This window comes from Sturnira hondurensis, unplaced genomic scaffold (genome assembly GCF_014824575.4).
Source record: "Sturnira hondurensis isolate 20B ecotype Veracruz unplaced genomic scaffold, ASM1482457v3 Scaffold0016663, whole genome shotgun sequence".
Taxonomy (NCBI): Eukaryota; Metazoa; Chordata; class Mammalia; order Chiroptera; family Phyllostomidae; genus Sturnira; species Sturnira hondurensis.
This window is the reverse complement of record NW_028089294.1, coordinates 16,208,997-16,224,844: the sequence shown is the minus strand read 5'-3', so window position 1 is coordinate 16,224,844 and position 15,848 is coordinate 16,208,997. Positions and strand designations below refer to the sequence as shown.

The window sequence follows — 15,848 nt, the reverse complement described above, 5'->3', positions numbered from 1 at the left end:
TTGAGAGAGCAAAGAATCTTTGGAAAAGTCCATTGGTATTCAGCCTCCTAAATGCTTTTATTTACAGATTTTCAATTAAGGGACCATGGTCCAGCTGAGTGAGGAGGCAGTCACTCTGTTGGGTTTGAATGTCTGGCTTTGTTCTTCGTGGCCACCAGTAGAGGGAGCTGCACACCCAGCCAACGGACGCAAACTGTACCTAAGGGCTAGGAAGTAGAAACAGGTGGAAACGCTGAATCACAGAGCTGGGTGAGGCTTTAAAGATTGGACACACTTCCATCATCTCCTGATCTACTTACTTCTCTGTATTCCCCACTGGACTTGGGTGCTGACCGTGTTTCACTGACCTTCTGTCTGCAGAGTCCCCCACAGTGCCCAACACACAGTAATGCAAATACAAACTATTGTTGCTGCTCTTGGCACCAGACAAATGAATATTCATCAGACTGGCCAAATGTTGGCCTTCGCTGGGCCTGCCAAGCGGCTGAAGTGCCCTTCCTCCCCACTTCAGGCTCCCTGTGGGGTATTTTCTGCACCCCAGGCCACCGAGAGAGACACTTCATTTTCATCACAACACCCCTCCTTCACAGCGACCCCTACAGTAGGTCCTGAGACTCCACCTTCCATCCCTGTCCCCCTGACCCCTCCCGGGTCCATAGGTCCATAAAAGCCTTGGTCTGCCCACAGGCCCCTGGCCCAGGTGACTGGGTGCGGCGGGACTCACACTCCGGCTGGCACAAGAGGCTGGAACTTCCACTGCTCCTCCTCACAGTCCAGGAAAAGCCGGTTCATGATCTTGTTCTTCTCCTCAGGGGGGATGAAGTTCTCGATAATTAGGTACCTGGGAGTGGGAATGAGGCAGAGACAGGGAGTTGGGGAGAGAGGCCCCACAGGAATATGTGAAGTTGAAGGATCAGAAGTAAAAAGCAAAGAGGCAGGCGGAACACAGGTGGAAAAACCAAAAAGTTGGGGGAGGGGATCCCAATAGAAATAACAGACTTGAAAATCACTTCTTCTAATGCAAAGAGTGTGGGCTCAGGGCTGCAGGGGTTCCTTTAGGCTAGCCCCCAGCATGCACTTTGGGGCATTGGTCAAATGCAGACTGAGGAGGGAAGGAGGAAACAGGAGGTAGAAAGAAACTCCAGAACCTCTCCCTCATCCCTCCACACATTAACCTGAAGGCCCACAAACTCCTGGTGGCAGCTGGAATGAGGCCTCAGGAAGAAGACCGAGTTAGGGAGAAGCCTGGGGCCCGAGGGATGGCGTGAGGACCAAGGAAGGGAAGAGCAGGGAGCCTACTTGAGCTTGAGTTCCCGAGTCTGCTCATTCTGTGCCTCCTCCAGGTCCTGCCGCACACGGATGTACTCGTCATGCTGATCCTGGATCTCCGCCTTCACCGCCTGCAGCTTGGCGTAGAGCTGAATGGGGGCAGGTGCAGCTCAGAGGCCACCCAGCTCGGGCCCTGAGGGCCGCAGGCTCCAGGTCCACCAGCTCAGCCCAGGTCGAAGCCAGGGCGGGCTCTGAATCTCCATCCCCCTACCCCACCATGAGGCAGGACAGGTTATTTGAAAATTGTTCTGTCCCTCCTCCACTGTGGCCTGTTCCCTGCCCTCTCCCAGCTGCTGTCAGCAGTGTGGGATGTTCAAACTCGAAGAGGCTCTGGGGACCTTTTGGTCCAACACCCTCTTTTTATAGGTGAGGAACCCCAGGCACAGGTTTGCTCAAGGTCACACACGACTAGTTAGTAGAAGCGCCAGAATCAGCGCCCAAGTACAGGACTGCTGGTCCAGGGCCCAGGGGAAGGATGGGCTTGGAGGTGGAGCCCACCCCACTCCTGCCTCTGCAGGAGCTCTCCAAAGTGGGGGTGTGGGGGGCAGCACCGACCCCGCTGTGCCACTAACCACAAGGGGGTGTGACCTTGGAAACTGCCACTGTGACTAGGCCTCTGTCTGGCCCACCCTGGGGCAGCCCCTCAGTAGCCCTAAGAGCTCTCCAGGTTCTTCCCAGAATCCAGGCTGAAACTTGCTGCTTCCTGCCTTTGACCCTCATGTACACACCTTTCCCTGGCCATAGACTTTGCAGGACTCTGGTGGCTAGATATTCTTATCCCTCCATATGCTCTCAAGGGTCCTGTGTTTCCTTCCTGGAGCCCCACCAGGCTCAAGTCTTCTCAGGCTCCCTCAGCATTCCCCTGGCCCTGCTCCAGGCTGGGCCATCTGAACTGTGACTCACTGGTGACGCTGTAAAGGGGGAAGTTACCCAGGACCACGGGGACAACAACCTTGGAGACAGGAAGTGATGGTGGGGCATTCCCAGCCTAACAGGCCTGCTGCGGGAGTCTAGGAACAAAGGCTCCGCCCCACCCCAACAGACCTTTGCCTTCCCCACACCTCACCCCAGCAGCCCAGGCAATGTGACTGGGGTTCAGCAGTTCAAGGCAAGTGGGAAGAGGCCCTGAAACACACACACCTGGGCAGGCGACTGTCTTGGGCAGAGGCTGCCAGGCCCTCACACACTGCCCCGCACTGCTGTGGCATCTTACCTTCTTGAGTTTCTTGGTTTTGACCTCCACCTCCTGCTGCAGGGACGTGTAGGTGCCCCGGAGCTCCATGGTCTCCTCATCTCGGAGCATCATCTCCTGCTGCATCTCCCGCTCACGGCGTTTCTAGGCCAGTGCAGGGCACAGGGGCTCAGCTGCAGCCCACGGCGGGGAGGCTGAGGGAGCTCAGGGACGGGCTCCCTCAGCCTCTCACGGGGTCTGGCTTCACTGTGGCCACAGCCGCCGGGAGGGAGAGGGGGTGTCCCATGGCCCCCACCTGTTGTCCCCACCCCGTCCTCAGTGGAGCCTCTCTGGGCTTTCTCCTCGGCTCACACAGCCATGCCTCTGCCAGGCAGGGCTCATGTGGACGGAGACCCCAGCCCTAACCACGGGCACATTCCAGAGGTGTCAACTACACATAAGGGTGTCCGTCATGCGGGCTTCCCAGCTGCCTCCTCCTCATCTTCCCCTGCAGTATCACAGAGGACTGGGGAGACCAAATCGTGGTTGTGATGACTCAGGACAGCCATAAGCTGGCAAAGAACTCGCGCCCCGTGGAAGGCCCTGGAATTCCTACCAGGAGCAGCGGAGGCCGATGTGATGGACAGCCACCACATCCTCTCACCCGCCAGCTAGCAGGACCCCTACCAGAGACAGGCCCTGGGCTGGCAGGCCCATGGAACCCAGGGTGGTGTGTCTTAGGGCTCAGCACTGCTCCAGGGATCCTGACTCTCTGAGGGCTTTCAGCCCAATGTCCCTCAGACGTGACCTTCAGGCCATGTGTCCCCGGGGACCTGAAGCCCCAGCCCTACCTGCTCAGCAATCTCCTGCCTCTTCAGTTCCAACATCTTTTGCTGCTCGTTGGTGTGGTCCATGATGTTCCTGCCCCCGATGAGCAGCTTACTCTCCATGGCCTGGGGATACAGAGAGGTTTGGAGACAGGCTATTTGATGCACGGCAGTGTCCCCAAGTTGAGGTGTTGCTTCCCTGATGGGGGCTCCTGGCCCTCCGCAAGAATGAGATTTTACCTCCAGCCTCTTGGGCCCCAACATAAGGTTCTTACTATTGACAGGACCATTAGGTGAGAAAAAGAGAAGGGGATCCCTCAGGGAAGGTAGGGCACCTGATCTCTTTGCTTGGGATCCAGATGGAAGGCGGTTCACCAGGCCTGGGAGGGTGCGCAGATGGCAACCTAACCCTGGCAATCAGCACCCAGCTGGTGTCCGGGACAGGGAGACTGGAGGGAGCCACCGGGCAGCCCAGCCTTTGGCTAACTGTTGCCAGAAACAGGAAGGGGGCTCTCAACATGGGCACCAGGAGGATCTAGCTGTGGGCTGATGTGGAAAACAGAAGAAAAGCCAAGAAGAGAAGACTCTGCCACACCAAGGGGCACATGGGGCCCCAGTAGCACACGAGCTTTGGAGAGGGCCCAGCAGACTCAGGTTCCACCCACTAACGGCAAAGCCTCAGCCCCGTGACCCCCTTCAGTTCTCACATCTGAAATTTTGGAACCGACCGTGAACCGGGGTGCCTAGCAAACAGTTGCTGAGCAGTATTTGCCAGGGACTGAACTAGGCCCTTAACAGACATTATCTCTGCCCTCACCCTAAGAGAGAGGCACTGTTACCCTCTTTAACGAAGGAAGGAATTGGAGGAACTAGCCCGAGGGCATGCAGGTAGTTGCAACCCGCTGTCCCCAGACTCTGTGGAAGCTCCTAGCCTGTGTTCACCACAGACATTCCATAGATACCTGCTGCATCAAAAGCTTCAATGATTTCAGATTTGCGTAAGCTGTGTGCGTTGCGACTACACCAAATGCATTTATACTGCTGCTCCTCACAGGGGCTGCTGCTCCGGGGCACCCCAGCTGTCCTCTGAATTCATCCCAAGCCTCCTGAGAGGGCGAAATCACCTTGAGCCACCAGGAGAAATTGGCTGCCTCTGCAGAGGAATTTTTCCCAGCGGAAACTGCTGACCTGCCTGAAGGCTCTCAAAGCAGGGGATGCTGTCAGAAGGGGACCCCGTGCCACCCATGAGAGCCTCATCACCAGGGACAGAGGAGAACAGGGGTTAAGGGTTGCTTTTGGGAGGTCAGAAGGTGGAGTATGTGAAGGTGCCAGAGGGCACTGGGCAAAACTGGGTCAGTCAAAGCAGCCCCAGGATCCCCTGGAGGGCCAAGGAGAGAGCTGCTGCAGAGAAGGGCGCCCTCTAGTGTCTCCCTGTCCTCACTGCCATGCCACAGCCACCTGCCACACCTACCTCCCCCCACCAACCCTGACCTTGCTTAGGTTAAAAAGTCTAACAGTTCACCCCACCATACATCACAAACCTGAACTCATCCTGGACTCTTCCTTTTCTCTCATGACTGGCACTTGCACCACCCTTGAGCGAGAAACTCCTTAAATTTTGTGTGCTGGGCCCCTTACCTACCTCACCCTGGTGTCCACCCCACACTCATGCACCCCCGGCCACTGGTTAAATCCCATCAAGTCTGTCTTCCTGGTGTAGCTCACACCACTCCAACCTTTTCATCTGCATGATACCTGCTGACTTCATGAGATGCCCGGGACTCACCTGAATCTGTCATGACCACCTCACTGCCTCAGTTTCCCCTTCCATCCATCTCTACACAACACTCAGAAGGATCCACCAAAAATGCAGCTCTGAGAGTGCCGCCTCTACTGCAAACTGTTTAAGGGGCCCCGCTCCTTACAGGATAGCCCGCCAAGTCTGCGGCAGCTACAGGCCCTGGGCTGCCCCAGCCCCGCCTCCCCTCACTGTACGCCCCGTACTCCAGCTCCACCACGAGAACCCCAGCGCCCCATGTACTCTGCCTTTTCACAACACTGGCCTTCTCTCCCCCCCGCCCACCCCCACGTCCACCTGGAGAGCCGCTCCTTCTCCTGCAAGACACAGCTTGAGCTTTTCTCTGATTCCCTCCCATCCGCACATTTCCTCCTTTGGGCCTCCTCAATATCCAGGACACTTCCTGAGTGTCCTGCCACGACATCCCATCACTGATTCACATTCTGTCTCCCCTGTGAGCTTCTTCAGGGCAGGAATCATGTCTGACCCGGGTCTCAGTGTCAGGGCTCAGCACAGCGCTAAGCACACAGCAAGTGCTCATCCACGTCTGATGAACTAAAAATAATCCTTGGGGTTGACCCAGAAGGGGGTTCCGGGTCCCTTCTCTGGGCTCCCTCATCCCAGCTTTTCCTCCTTCAATGGACTGACCCACACTCACTGTTGCAGGGCGAAAGGGCAGCGTCTGGGCACCTGGGACACCTGGTGGGAGGCGCAGGCTGCGTGTGAAGAGGGAGAAGGAGAAAAGCCAGCAGCTCTCTCTCGTACACCAGGAAGCCACCTAGTGCTCTGGGTCCAGGATAACTGGTCCCTCTTAACTACAGGGAATGGAATCTTGAGGTATCACCGCACTCTGGGACACACTTGTCCACTCCAGCCCTGAGTCCCTGCACTTTCCTTGGCATTTTATGTAACTCGTGTTCTTCACCCTTTGCTACCTAATAAAAACACACTAGTTCCCTAACTGGGTTACGTATGAGAATCACCAGGGAGCTTTTAAAACTCCCAAATGCCAGGCCCATCACATTATCCTGGGCCCCTCCACTCCCGACTGTGAAAACTCCGAGGCCAGGTGCTCTCGAGAAGACCCAAGAAAGGAGGGCACAGGCAATGCCAGGAGATGTCCTGTTTTTTTCCCACCTGATTTAAAGACTAGAGACGAGGGCGGAGCAAGAAGCACAGGACAAGGAACCAAGAAAAAGAAAGCCATTATTTTCTTGGTACCTACTCCATGCTGGGTTTTTCACATCCTATTCTGTTAATAACCCATTAAGCAGTGGGTCTCACACTTTTATGTCTATTAGAATCACCTTCCAAAAGGCCCAGTGCCCAAGCTATAGCCCACTGCCAGGTAAATGGGAATGGGGATGGGGTAGGTAGTGAGGTCCAAGCATTGGAGATTCTGAAAGATTCCCAGGAGACTTCAGTGTGCAGTCAAACCTGAGTCGCTGCCTTTGGAGGTCTCCTGAGTCAGCATCACTTGGGAGCTTGTTAAAATGCAGAACCTCAGGCCCTACCAGACCTAGTGAATCAGAAACTGCCTTGTAACCAGATCCTAGGTGACTTGAAGGGGCATATTATTAGCGCCATCATTTTTCCAATGAGAGCTCCTACCTAACCAATGAGGTTAAGTAAATCATCCAAGGTCACATCATGGCCATTAAATATAAATGGAGAATCCAGACCCAGACTGGCCTGGCTCCAAAGCCCATGCTCTCTCTACTGCAGACAGTGCGTTCAGTGCTTCGGGAAGCAGAAAAGCAGAACTTACTGGGGCCCGGGGTGGAGCGGGGGGACATGTTTCCAGCAAGAGAAAATCATATCTGACTAATCTCCAAGGTCATCACAGTACACAGAGAAGCCAGTGGCTAGACCTTTAGAGGTTAAAGTGCTTCTGGCAAAGTTCTTTGTTAGAGGTTATTCAAAGTCACAGAGCATGTGAGGAGCCGGAGAAAGGGAAGTACTTTCTCATAACAGAAAAGTGGATTAGCAAAGGGAAACAGAAATGAACAGGCCTCCGTGGAGATGGAAAAAAGCTCAAATGTTAAATACTAGGGCTGATCTCAGTTAGAAAGCGTGTGCTGGTGAAACACCCAACCTCACCGACGTGCCCAGATCCTCCTGAAGGTGGTCAGGCACAGGAGGACTTCTCGGCTGTGTGAGTCGGCACAGATGGCAGAGGGGCTTTGGTTTAGTCTGACACTTTGGGGAAACGTACTCCTAGCTCCACTCACTAAATGATAGCTATGAGCGATCGGTTATAAGCCAAAAGGGGTGGGGGAGCCCCGAGGAGTCGATGTCTGTTGTTCCCACAAGACACAGGCTTAACATGCTGCCACAGCTGAAAAAGCCAACAGCATCTGGCTGGCCACCATCATGAAGGCTGTTTAGAAACAAAACAGAAACCATTCTACCCTAACAGAGAGCCATGATATGTAGCCGGATCTGGAATCCTGCGCACGGCCCCTCCCTGCATCTCCGGGGACACGAAGGAGAGAGATCCAGAGTGAGGCGGCTAAAAGCAGAGAAGGGTTATTCTAAGAGACCTTAAAAAACAGGCCTCTTTTTCACTCTGCAAAAACAAAGGAAGGTTAAGAGAATAGGCCTGGAAACTCTAGGATCGAAACAGGTGTGAAAAGCGCAGACCCAGACTTTTCCACTCAGTCCTGCAGCAGAGCACGAGCTTCCGTCCTGAGGTTTTGGGGTGAACAGAGGGAGGTCCCACCCTGCACAGAGGTAGTAAGTTTATGGGGTCTGATATCTCGGGAGCATGGAATTCAACACTTCACAGTGGAGTGAGGAATTCTGGGGACATGTTTTTAACCTTTTATTGTCTTCCTCTCCTTTCAGAAAAAAATTGCACGAACATCAAAACGACCACTAAAATAATGAGAAAATACTTCATAGTTCCTCACCTAGCTCATCAGCTTCTGTTATTTCCCCTGTTTTTTTCTAGATTTCCCATATGCATACATCATTTTTTCCTATCTATAGACATGGTATAAGTAGAAGCTTATGTCCTGCTATTTACACGTTATCAAATATCTCAGGCATTGTCTGTTCCTTCCATAATGTTTACAAGTTTAATGATTGCATACCATTTAGAGTGGATCATTTATAATATATTTAATCCCACTGTAAGATTATTATTGGTTGTTTATAATGTTTGCGGTAAACACCTTTGTGCATATAATATTTTGCCTTTTTAGATGACTTCCCTGGCAGAAAATTTCAAGAGAGGATAAAGAGTTACAAACATTCTGGGTATCTTAGAAGATACTGCCCAGTAACCTTTCTAGTGGTTTATGCCACTTGAACAACTGCCAGCACTGATAATGGAACCGCTTTTATTAGGATATCACATGCATGAAGTGTTCCTGTTATTTTTAAAATCATCCACAGTAACAGATGTAAAATCGAGCTTCTCCATTTATTTTATATTCCCCATACTTTGAGGTCTTGTGGAAGTCTGATCTCCCCTTTCACAAAAATACCCTTTTGTACTTCTGGGGGGATGTTTCAGTGAGGCAGTAGACCTCTGATTCAAAACAATTGTTTCTTCAACCCCTCCCTTCTCTAGCTACCCACACGGAGTCCCACACTCTCCTTAGTCAGAATTCTGCCTGACAACGTGCAAATGGGCTCAAGAACTGGGTAGCCAACCCATCTGAACGTTAGGAGGCAGCGGCAGAATCTGAGCTGCTAAGCAGGCCCGGAATTTGACTCATCAGCCAAGATGACCAGGCCCCCAAATTCCAATGGTCCTCTTGCCCCCATCCCCATGACATGGTTCCCAGGGTGGGGCTGTGTGGGTTCTTGCTAATCCCCCTTCATTAGGGTCCACCTTCATTATGGACCTCCTTCTTGGACCTAGAACGCTTTAGAGCCTCTCTTTCTGGCTGAGCTCGTGCTGCATGGAGAGGATTCCTGGATGCTGCCTGACTGCCCGTTATCGCCCCATCCTGCCTGTCCGTTGCCCCTGTGCTTCCCTCCTGCCCTGCCAGAACCCGGCACAGATGTGGTCTGAATGACCACTGAATTTGCCTTTTTGGTTACTTGCCAAGTCCTGCCCACCTGCCCAGCCCACGTTATCAGCCAGGCCTGCCAAACAGACCCTGCATTGTGCTAGAAGAGGGGCTGGCCCTGGCACAAGTCTGTGGGTGGGCGTCAATCCAGGTGCAAGGTCTCGGCCCTCTAGCCCATAGTCTCAACTCATGATGCTGGCTTTACCCCCACGCTCTGAAATATGTCATGCACGAGCTTCGGTTCTTTGCTTTGAAATGGGGTTTTGTTTTTGTTTTTTGCTTTTGCTTTTTCCCATCTCTCTAAGGATACCATCTCCCCCTTTTCCTCAAGGGATCTCTGCCCTTAGCTATCACCTATGGAGGGCAGGGAAAGACAGGAGTGCCTCAAACACGCAGGCCCACTTCAGGGGGCACTAAGCAGAAGGCCAGGAATATGGGGTTTCTAGTCCTTAGAAAAGGTTCTCTGGAGCTCTGAGCTGCCTGAGTTAATGTTACCTTTGTGCTCTCTCAGCGCAAAGACGTACAGGTGGGTGGAGCCTGTGGACGGGACTGGGTTTGGCTCTACTGGTTCTACGTAAGTCCAATGCTCCTAAAAGGCCCGCAGAGGCTGTGGGTGGGAGAGACAGGCTGGGAGCGCCAGGACACCATGGTCTGACTCTGGAGAGAGGGATACAAATCACAGGGTACCCAAGGTGACCTCAAAAAAACGTCCACCCCACCCCCTTGGCTTTACAAATGAGGAAACTGAGGCTCAGAGATGGAGAACTCTAAGCCTGGAGTTCATAATCAAGGAATCTTTAACAGTATCTGCTCCTTTATTGACTATGTACTTTCCAGATAATTTCCTAATTTGATTAGTCTTGATTCTAGGTGTTAGAGGCAGGTCGGCTGCTATGACAACAGCCAAGATCACCATAGGGACCATGTCCACTTTCAGACAGAGCTTGGGATATTCAGAGACTCCCCTTTTCCTATTTCGGGAGCAACTGGGGTACATATAAATCCAGAAGGTGAGGAAAGAAGGCCCCAGTACTCATTAAGTGCTGATGCAGGAAGCCAGAACAGACAGCCAGGCCCAGCCAGCCACTCTGCTGAGAAGATACCATCAAGTATAATTTTACAAGGACAGAGAAGCCACACAAGCTTTGCCCTGCCACTGCCAGCTATCCTATGACATTTTGCAGGAGACTGGACTCTCAGATGCAACTTGCCATGTGCTGTAGCTGGGCTAGGTGACTTTTACATTAATCATCCTATTTAATCATCCCAAGAACCTTGTGAGATAACGAGTACGATCCCCATTTGACATAAAAGAAAACAGGCTCAGACAGGTAGAGTGACTTGCTCAAGGTCACGGTGCCAGGAGACAGCAGAAGTGACATTTGACCAGCAGCCTCCTACTTCTAGGTCCAGTGTGCTTTTCCCTCTTCCACAGGCTCCGGCAGGAAGGCACCTTGGAGAGAAGCAGCAGCTGGCATTTGCACCACTGCCAGCTAAGGACCCACCAGGAAAGCTCAAAGCCCCTCCGCTTTCTCTTCCAGGCAGGGCTGCTGAGGATGCTTCTGCCTGTGTGAGGCCCTTGTACCACGTGCCTGGGGGGAGGCCGTCAGTGTCATTAGCATCCCTCAGAGAGGCTGAAACTGGGAATGCTCATGGGAAGGGCCGCCTCACAAGTTCCATGGTGAAATGACACAAAGAGCGCTGGGCAAGGCAGCCCGAGTCCTGGTCACACTCTGCCACCCTGTCTGCTACAAAATCTAAGGCATCAGCCTCTGGACTTCAGTTGTCTCATCTGTAACGTGGGGAGAATCCCCACTACCTTGCGGGCTTTGGGTGAGAATGGTGAGCTGGGTAACAGTTGTGAACATACTTGGTAAATGATAAAGTAATCAAACATCAGTGGTTACTTGCTGTTTCAGTATCTGGTTGACAACTACCCACCACTTATCATAAAGAGCAAAACAAAACAGTGAGCGCAACAGCCTCTCAGGAAACTCAGCTACTCCACCATCACAGTCCTACTTCTCCTTTGGTGACTCCCTGGTTGTAGATCTCAAGAAGCCAGCAGTAAGGGAAGAAGATTGAAGAGGCAATGGTGAAGGGAAGAACAGTGTTGTTTTTGCTGATTCTCTGACACAAATCAGGAGACTCAGTCTGAGTTTCCTGCCTTGAGCCTCCTTCAACAACTCAAAACACAACATCGATGACTTGCCTTTTGAGTGGCAGGATTCTCTCATCAAGAAGAGAGAACAGCCCTGGCTGGTGTGGCTCAATGGATTGAGTGGGGGCCTGTGAACCAGACGATCGCAGTTTGATTCCCAGTTGGGGCACATGCCTGGGTTGCAGGCCAGTTCCCAGCAGGGGACACACGAGAGGCAACCATACATTGACATTTCTCTCCTGTCTTTTCCTTCCCCTCTAAAGATAAATAAATAAAATTTAAAAAAAAAAGAAGAGAGAACAATCGGATATCAGCAAACATGTGGGTTGCAGAGTGAGGTGAGCTGGACTCTACTCCAGCTTCATACTAGACGGGCAGCGTGTGGATGCCCAGAGTGCTTCAGTTCACCTCGGAGAAGAGCAAAAAGCCAGCCCATCTACCTCACTGAGAAAAGCATGGGCACCTCAGATCTGACCCTGACCTTCATCTCTCTCCCTGAATCCCCTCACTTTGCAGTGTTCTAGAGCGTTTCTCTCTAGCATCAGAGATGCAGATCCAGCCAGACATTACAAGGTCAAAACTGGACAAGACCTAAGGATGCAGCAAGTGTGGACTCAGCATTTTACAGGGTCCAGAGGGCTTAGGTGGGTCGTCCTGGGTCACACAGCCTCCAGCTCCCAGGCAACTCTTGGTTATTCCTCCAGGCCTCAATGCTCCTCATTCAGACGGCTCTCTAATCCTGGGTTCCTGACTCACTGCTTCCAAGGTGAATTGGCAAATGGTACCGAAAGCAAAGGAACATCTCTTGATTGTTTTTCACAGTCCCTGGGAGGGGCACTGACTTGTCCAAGGTCACAGAATTACCAATTACTGGGTATCAATGAGTATCATTATTGGCCCTGGTTCTCCCTCTTCATTACCTTTAAGCCAATCTTCCAATCAGGTATTAACACATTTATTTTTAATTTTTTTACTAATTTATTGATTTTTAGAGGAAGAGAGAGAGACAAAGATCAATTTTTTTCTCCACTTATGTATGTATTCCTTGGTTGATTGTTGCCTGTGCCCTGACTGGGGATCAAACCCATGACCTGGGAGTGTCAGGATGATGACCTTACCAGCTGAGCTAGCTGGCCAGAGCCAACACATTTGTTCTTATAAGTTTTCTCCCTTAAAAATTTTAGATTATTTATTACTTAATTAACAAAGTAATATATGCTCATTGTAAAAAAAAAAAGAAAGCGATAAAGGTAAAAGAAAGGCATAAAGTAGAAAATAAAAGTACCCCTGCCTATTGAAATCCTTAGAGATAACCACTATTAGTGAGTTCTCATGATTCCTTCTAGAAACTTGAATTCAAACACAAAGTTTACTCTACTGATCTACATTCTTGGCCCTAGATACGCAGAAAGATTTGTTGATTACAGGAAAGAGCAGTGCTCAGCTGAGGTCAGAGGCTGGGGGTTTGCATCATACAGAAAGACAGGCGAGCTGAGCACCTCAGCAGACAAGAGCTCCCGCTGGGGCTTATTAACCAGGCATGTGGCATAAATGCTTCCTTTCTGAGTTGGTGTTACAGTGTGGAGGTTAAGATCAGGGGCTTTGGAGTCAGGCAGACACAGGCTCCTATCCTGGCCCTAACACTTCCTAGGCATGTGACTGTGGGTTGTTTCTTCCTCAATGTGCCTCAGTGTCCTCAGTTGTCATGTGGAGATAAAAATAGTACTGCTTGATGGTACCATTGTGAGGACTGAATAAAGCAATGCACAGAACAGAGCAGGGTGCTTGGCATTCAGCATGCACTAAAGAGATGGCAGCTACCATTAGTATTACCACTGTTAACATTATTCTGCTGGCCCACCTCGAGGAGAAAGCCTCAATTACCTAGTGCTACAGAAAGGATTCAACTCAGGGCCTGGTACTCCTCCGCTGAGCACACCTGGTGGGAAGGGAAACAACTAGAGAGTAATTCTTTAGTCTGACCAGGAGTTAATGCCCAGATATGACTAGATATTAAAAATTCTAGATACATCAAGACAAGTGCAGGTGCCCTACATGCTCTGAGCATAGGTTCTGCATGCAGGGCTGCGGGGTCTGTGGGAAGGGGTCATTTTCTTCTCCACCCAGACAGGCTGCCTGGTTCAGCAGCCCTCAGAAGTGCCCCAGACTGGCCAGGCGCAGCAGGCTGGCAGGGGTGGCCTTCTTTAGTTGAATCCAGGCCCTTCCTCCTAGTTCTCAGTGCACAATGAGAACATTATTACAGCCGATTCATCTAATCTTGTGCTGTCCGGGGGCTGAAAATGACTAACGGCAATATGATAATACATTCCCGCAGCCAACACACATCAAGAGAAAACCAACACTGGACCAAAAGGCCTGCTGAGCCTCCACATAACATGAAGCCCAGAAGCTTTATGGAAATGTATTAGTTTTATATACTTCTTGCTGGTCAAATCTTTACAAAATGCCCCCAGCTTAGACAGTTCTGCTAACTGATCACACTGCCAGCAATAGGGAGGAGTGTTAAGTCACTGCTTCCATCCATGCCAAGAGGCCATGGACTTTGACCTAGACCCCGGACCCAGCTTGGAGCACTGGTGGTCACTTATTGTCACGAAGCTTTTCTCAAGGATTATGGATGACTCAGATGGCGTAGGGGTCCACACAACCCCTTATCACTCAGCCCCATTAACCTCAGTGTCTGGCATAGGGCTGGTGTCCTTGGGGACATGCAAATGAGACCAGAGCAGCTTTGGGAAATCCGATGCTCCCTATATCACCTGGGAGTCTCTGGAAACTAGGTACAGTCCTATTTGGAGGCTAACATCAAGATCAGGACAGCGGGCTGGAGTATTTAATGTTCTCTTCCACAGCACGCTCTCTCCCAACCGGGGTTTCTTCTCCCTGGAAACCGTGCTGTGTGCCCCTTTTCCCCTTCTCTCTCCTTTCTCCCTGACTCTGACTCCATTCCTCTTTCCCACTTCACTGGCTCCCTCTCTTTCTTTTCTGTCTTTCCCCTCATTTTCTTCTTCACATTGTCTTTCTCTAACTGCCCATATAGAAAGCTGAAAATATATCTTTTATTATTGGTTGAATACATACATTAAAATTTAAGCCCTCCAATTTTAATTTTCAAAAATAGAAAACATTTTATGTTTTACTCTAGAAAATGTTACCTAACAACTGAGGACTTTTAGGAGGAGGGAACCCTGATGACCACCCAGTTAGTCTGAAGGCTTTTCTGACACGCGAATCCCTCTGGCGTGCCTGCGACATCCAGTTTCTTCTCTCCCCAGTTTCTCCAGTTTCTGTTAGTGCACTAACAGAGATGGGAGTGCACTGCCTCTAGAAACAACCCAAGTCTAACTGTTAAAAAGTTTCTTTTTTTAAACTCAGATTTTATTTATTTTTAGAGAGAGGGTAAGGAGGGAGAAAAAGGGGGACAGAAACATTGACTGGTTGCCTCTCACATGTCCCCAACTGGGGACCCGGCCCACAGCCTAGACCATGTGCCCTGTCCGGGAATCGAACCAGTGACCTTCTGGCTCGCAGACCAATGCTCAACCCACTGAGCCACACCAGCCAAGATGAAAAGTTCTTTATATTGAGTTGAATCAACGCCCGTAATTCTCTGATTACCAGGCCAACCTAGGATAAAAACAGTGCAATCAGCAGAAGGGCAGCGAGGCACACGCTAGATTCAAAGGAGAGGGGTAGACAGGCTGCCTGTGAGGTTCTCCTAGTGGAGTAGTTTGCTTGGGCAGGGAGATTGAAGAGATATATTACAGTCAGACTCTGGCGAACCTTGGATGCCAGGCTAAAATGTGGTATGTTTGACATATGAGGAAGGTGGCCAAGTGAAAACATCCTTTAGGCAGTTGGAAATAACACTAATAAACAGTCATTATTACTGAACACTTATATGCCAGGAACTATGCAAAGTGCTTTAATGCCAGTCATCTAATTTGATCTCCCAACAGCACTATGACATAAGTACTAGTATTAGCCCATTTTATAGATGAAGAAACCTAGCTCTCAGAACCAGTGAGTCACTACATCCAGGCCTGCCTGACTCTGAATATAGCATCCTACAAAATAAGGTCAGCAGAGAGACCAGAACAGGAGACCTCAATTTGAGTCATTTCCATATAGGGAGACAAGGTCAAGAACAGAGGGCCGTAGGTCTCATTCAAACCCTCTTCTTGTAAAGATGAGCCCCCAATCTCTGTTTCCAGTCTTGCGCTTGATCCTGAACTCCACTGATACATTGTCAGCTGCCCACTGGATTTTGTCACCTTAAATTCAACACATCCACACCAGCTCCTTGTTACCACCTTCCCAGCAACCAGTTTCCAATTTTATATTCCTAATTCCTTAAGCATAATAGAGGATTAAATTTTGTGTCAAACCAAGTTGGGCTTAACTGGAAGTGCCACATGCAAACCAGGCAGGCCTTAGGCCAGCTGCTGAACCTTAATGGGTCGCAGTTTTCTCATCTATGAAATGGAAACAGTAACAAGATCTTTCTGGGGAGGGGCCC

General features: G+C 50.7%; 1 protein-coding gene across 2 annotated transcripts in view; it reads right to left on the bottom strand.

The window, feature by feature from the left end:
- The window catches only part of KIF3C (kinesin family member 3C), a 37,101-nt gene that overhangs the window by 14,787 nt on the left and 6,466 nt on the right, over nucleotides 1-15,848 (bottom strand). For both annotated transcript variants that reach the window (XM_037066769.1, XM_037066768.1), the window contains exons 3-6: nucleotides 3,352-3,453; nucleotides 2,543-2,665; nucleotides 1,300-1,418; nucleotides 725-841 (exon numbers count right to left, since the gene is read on the bottom strand). In XM_037066769.1, coding sequence (XP_036922664.1) covers nucleotides 725-841; nucleotides 1,300-1,418; nucleotides 2,543-2,665; nucleotides 3,352-3,453 — 461 coding nt within the window. The remainder of the gene's footprint in view (nucleotides 1-724; nucleotides 842-1,299; nucleotides 1,419-2,542; nucleotides 2,666-3,351; nucleotides 3,454-15,848) is intronic.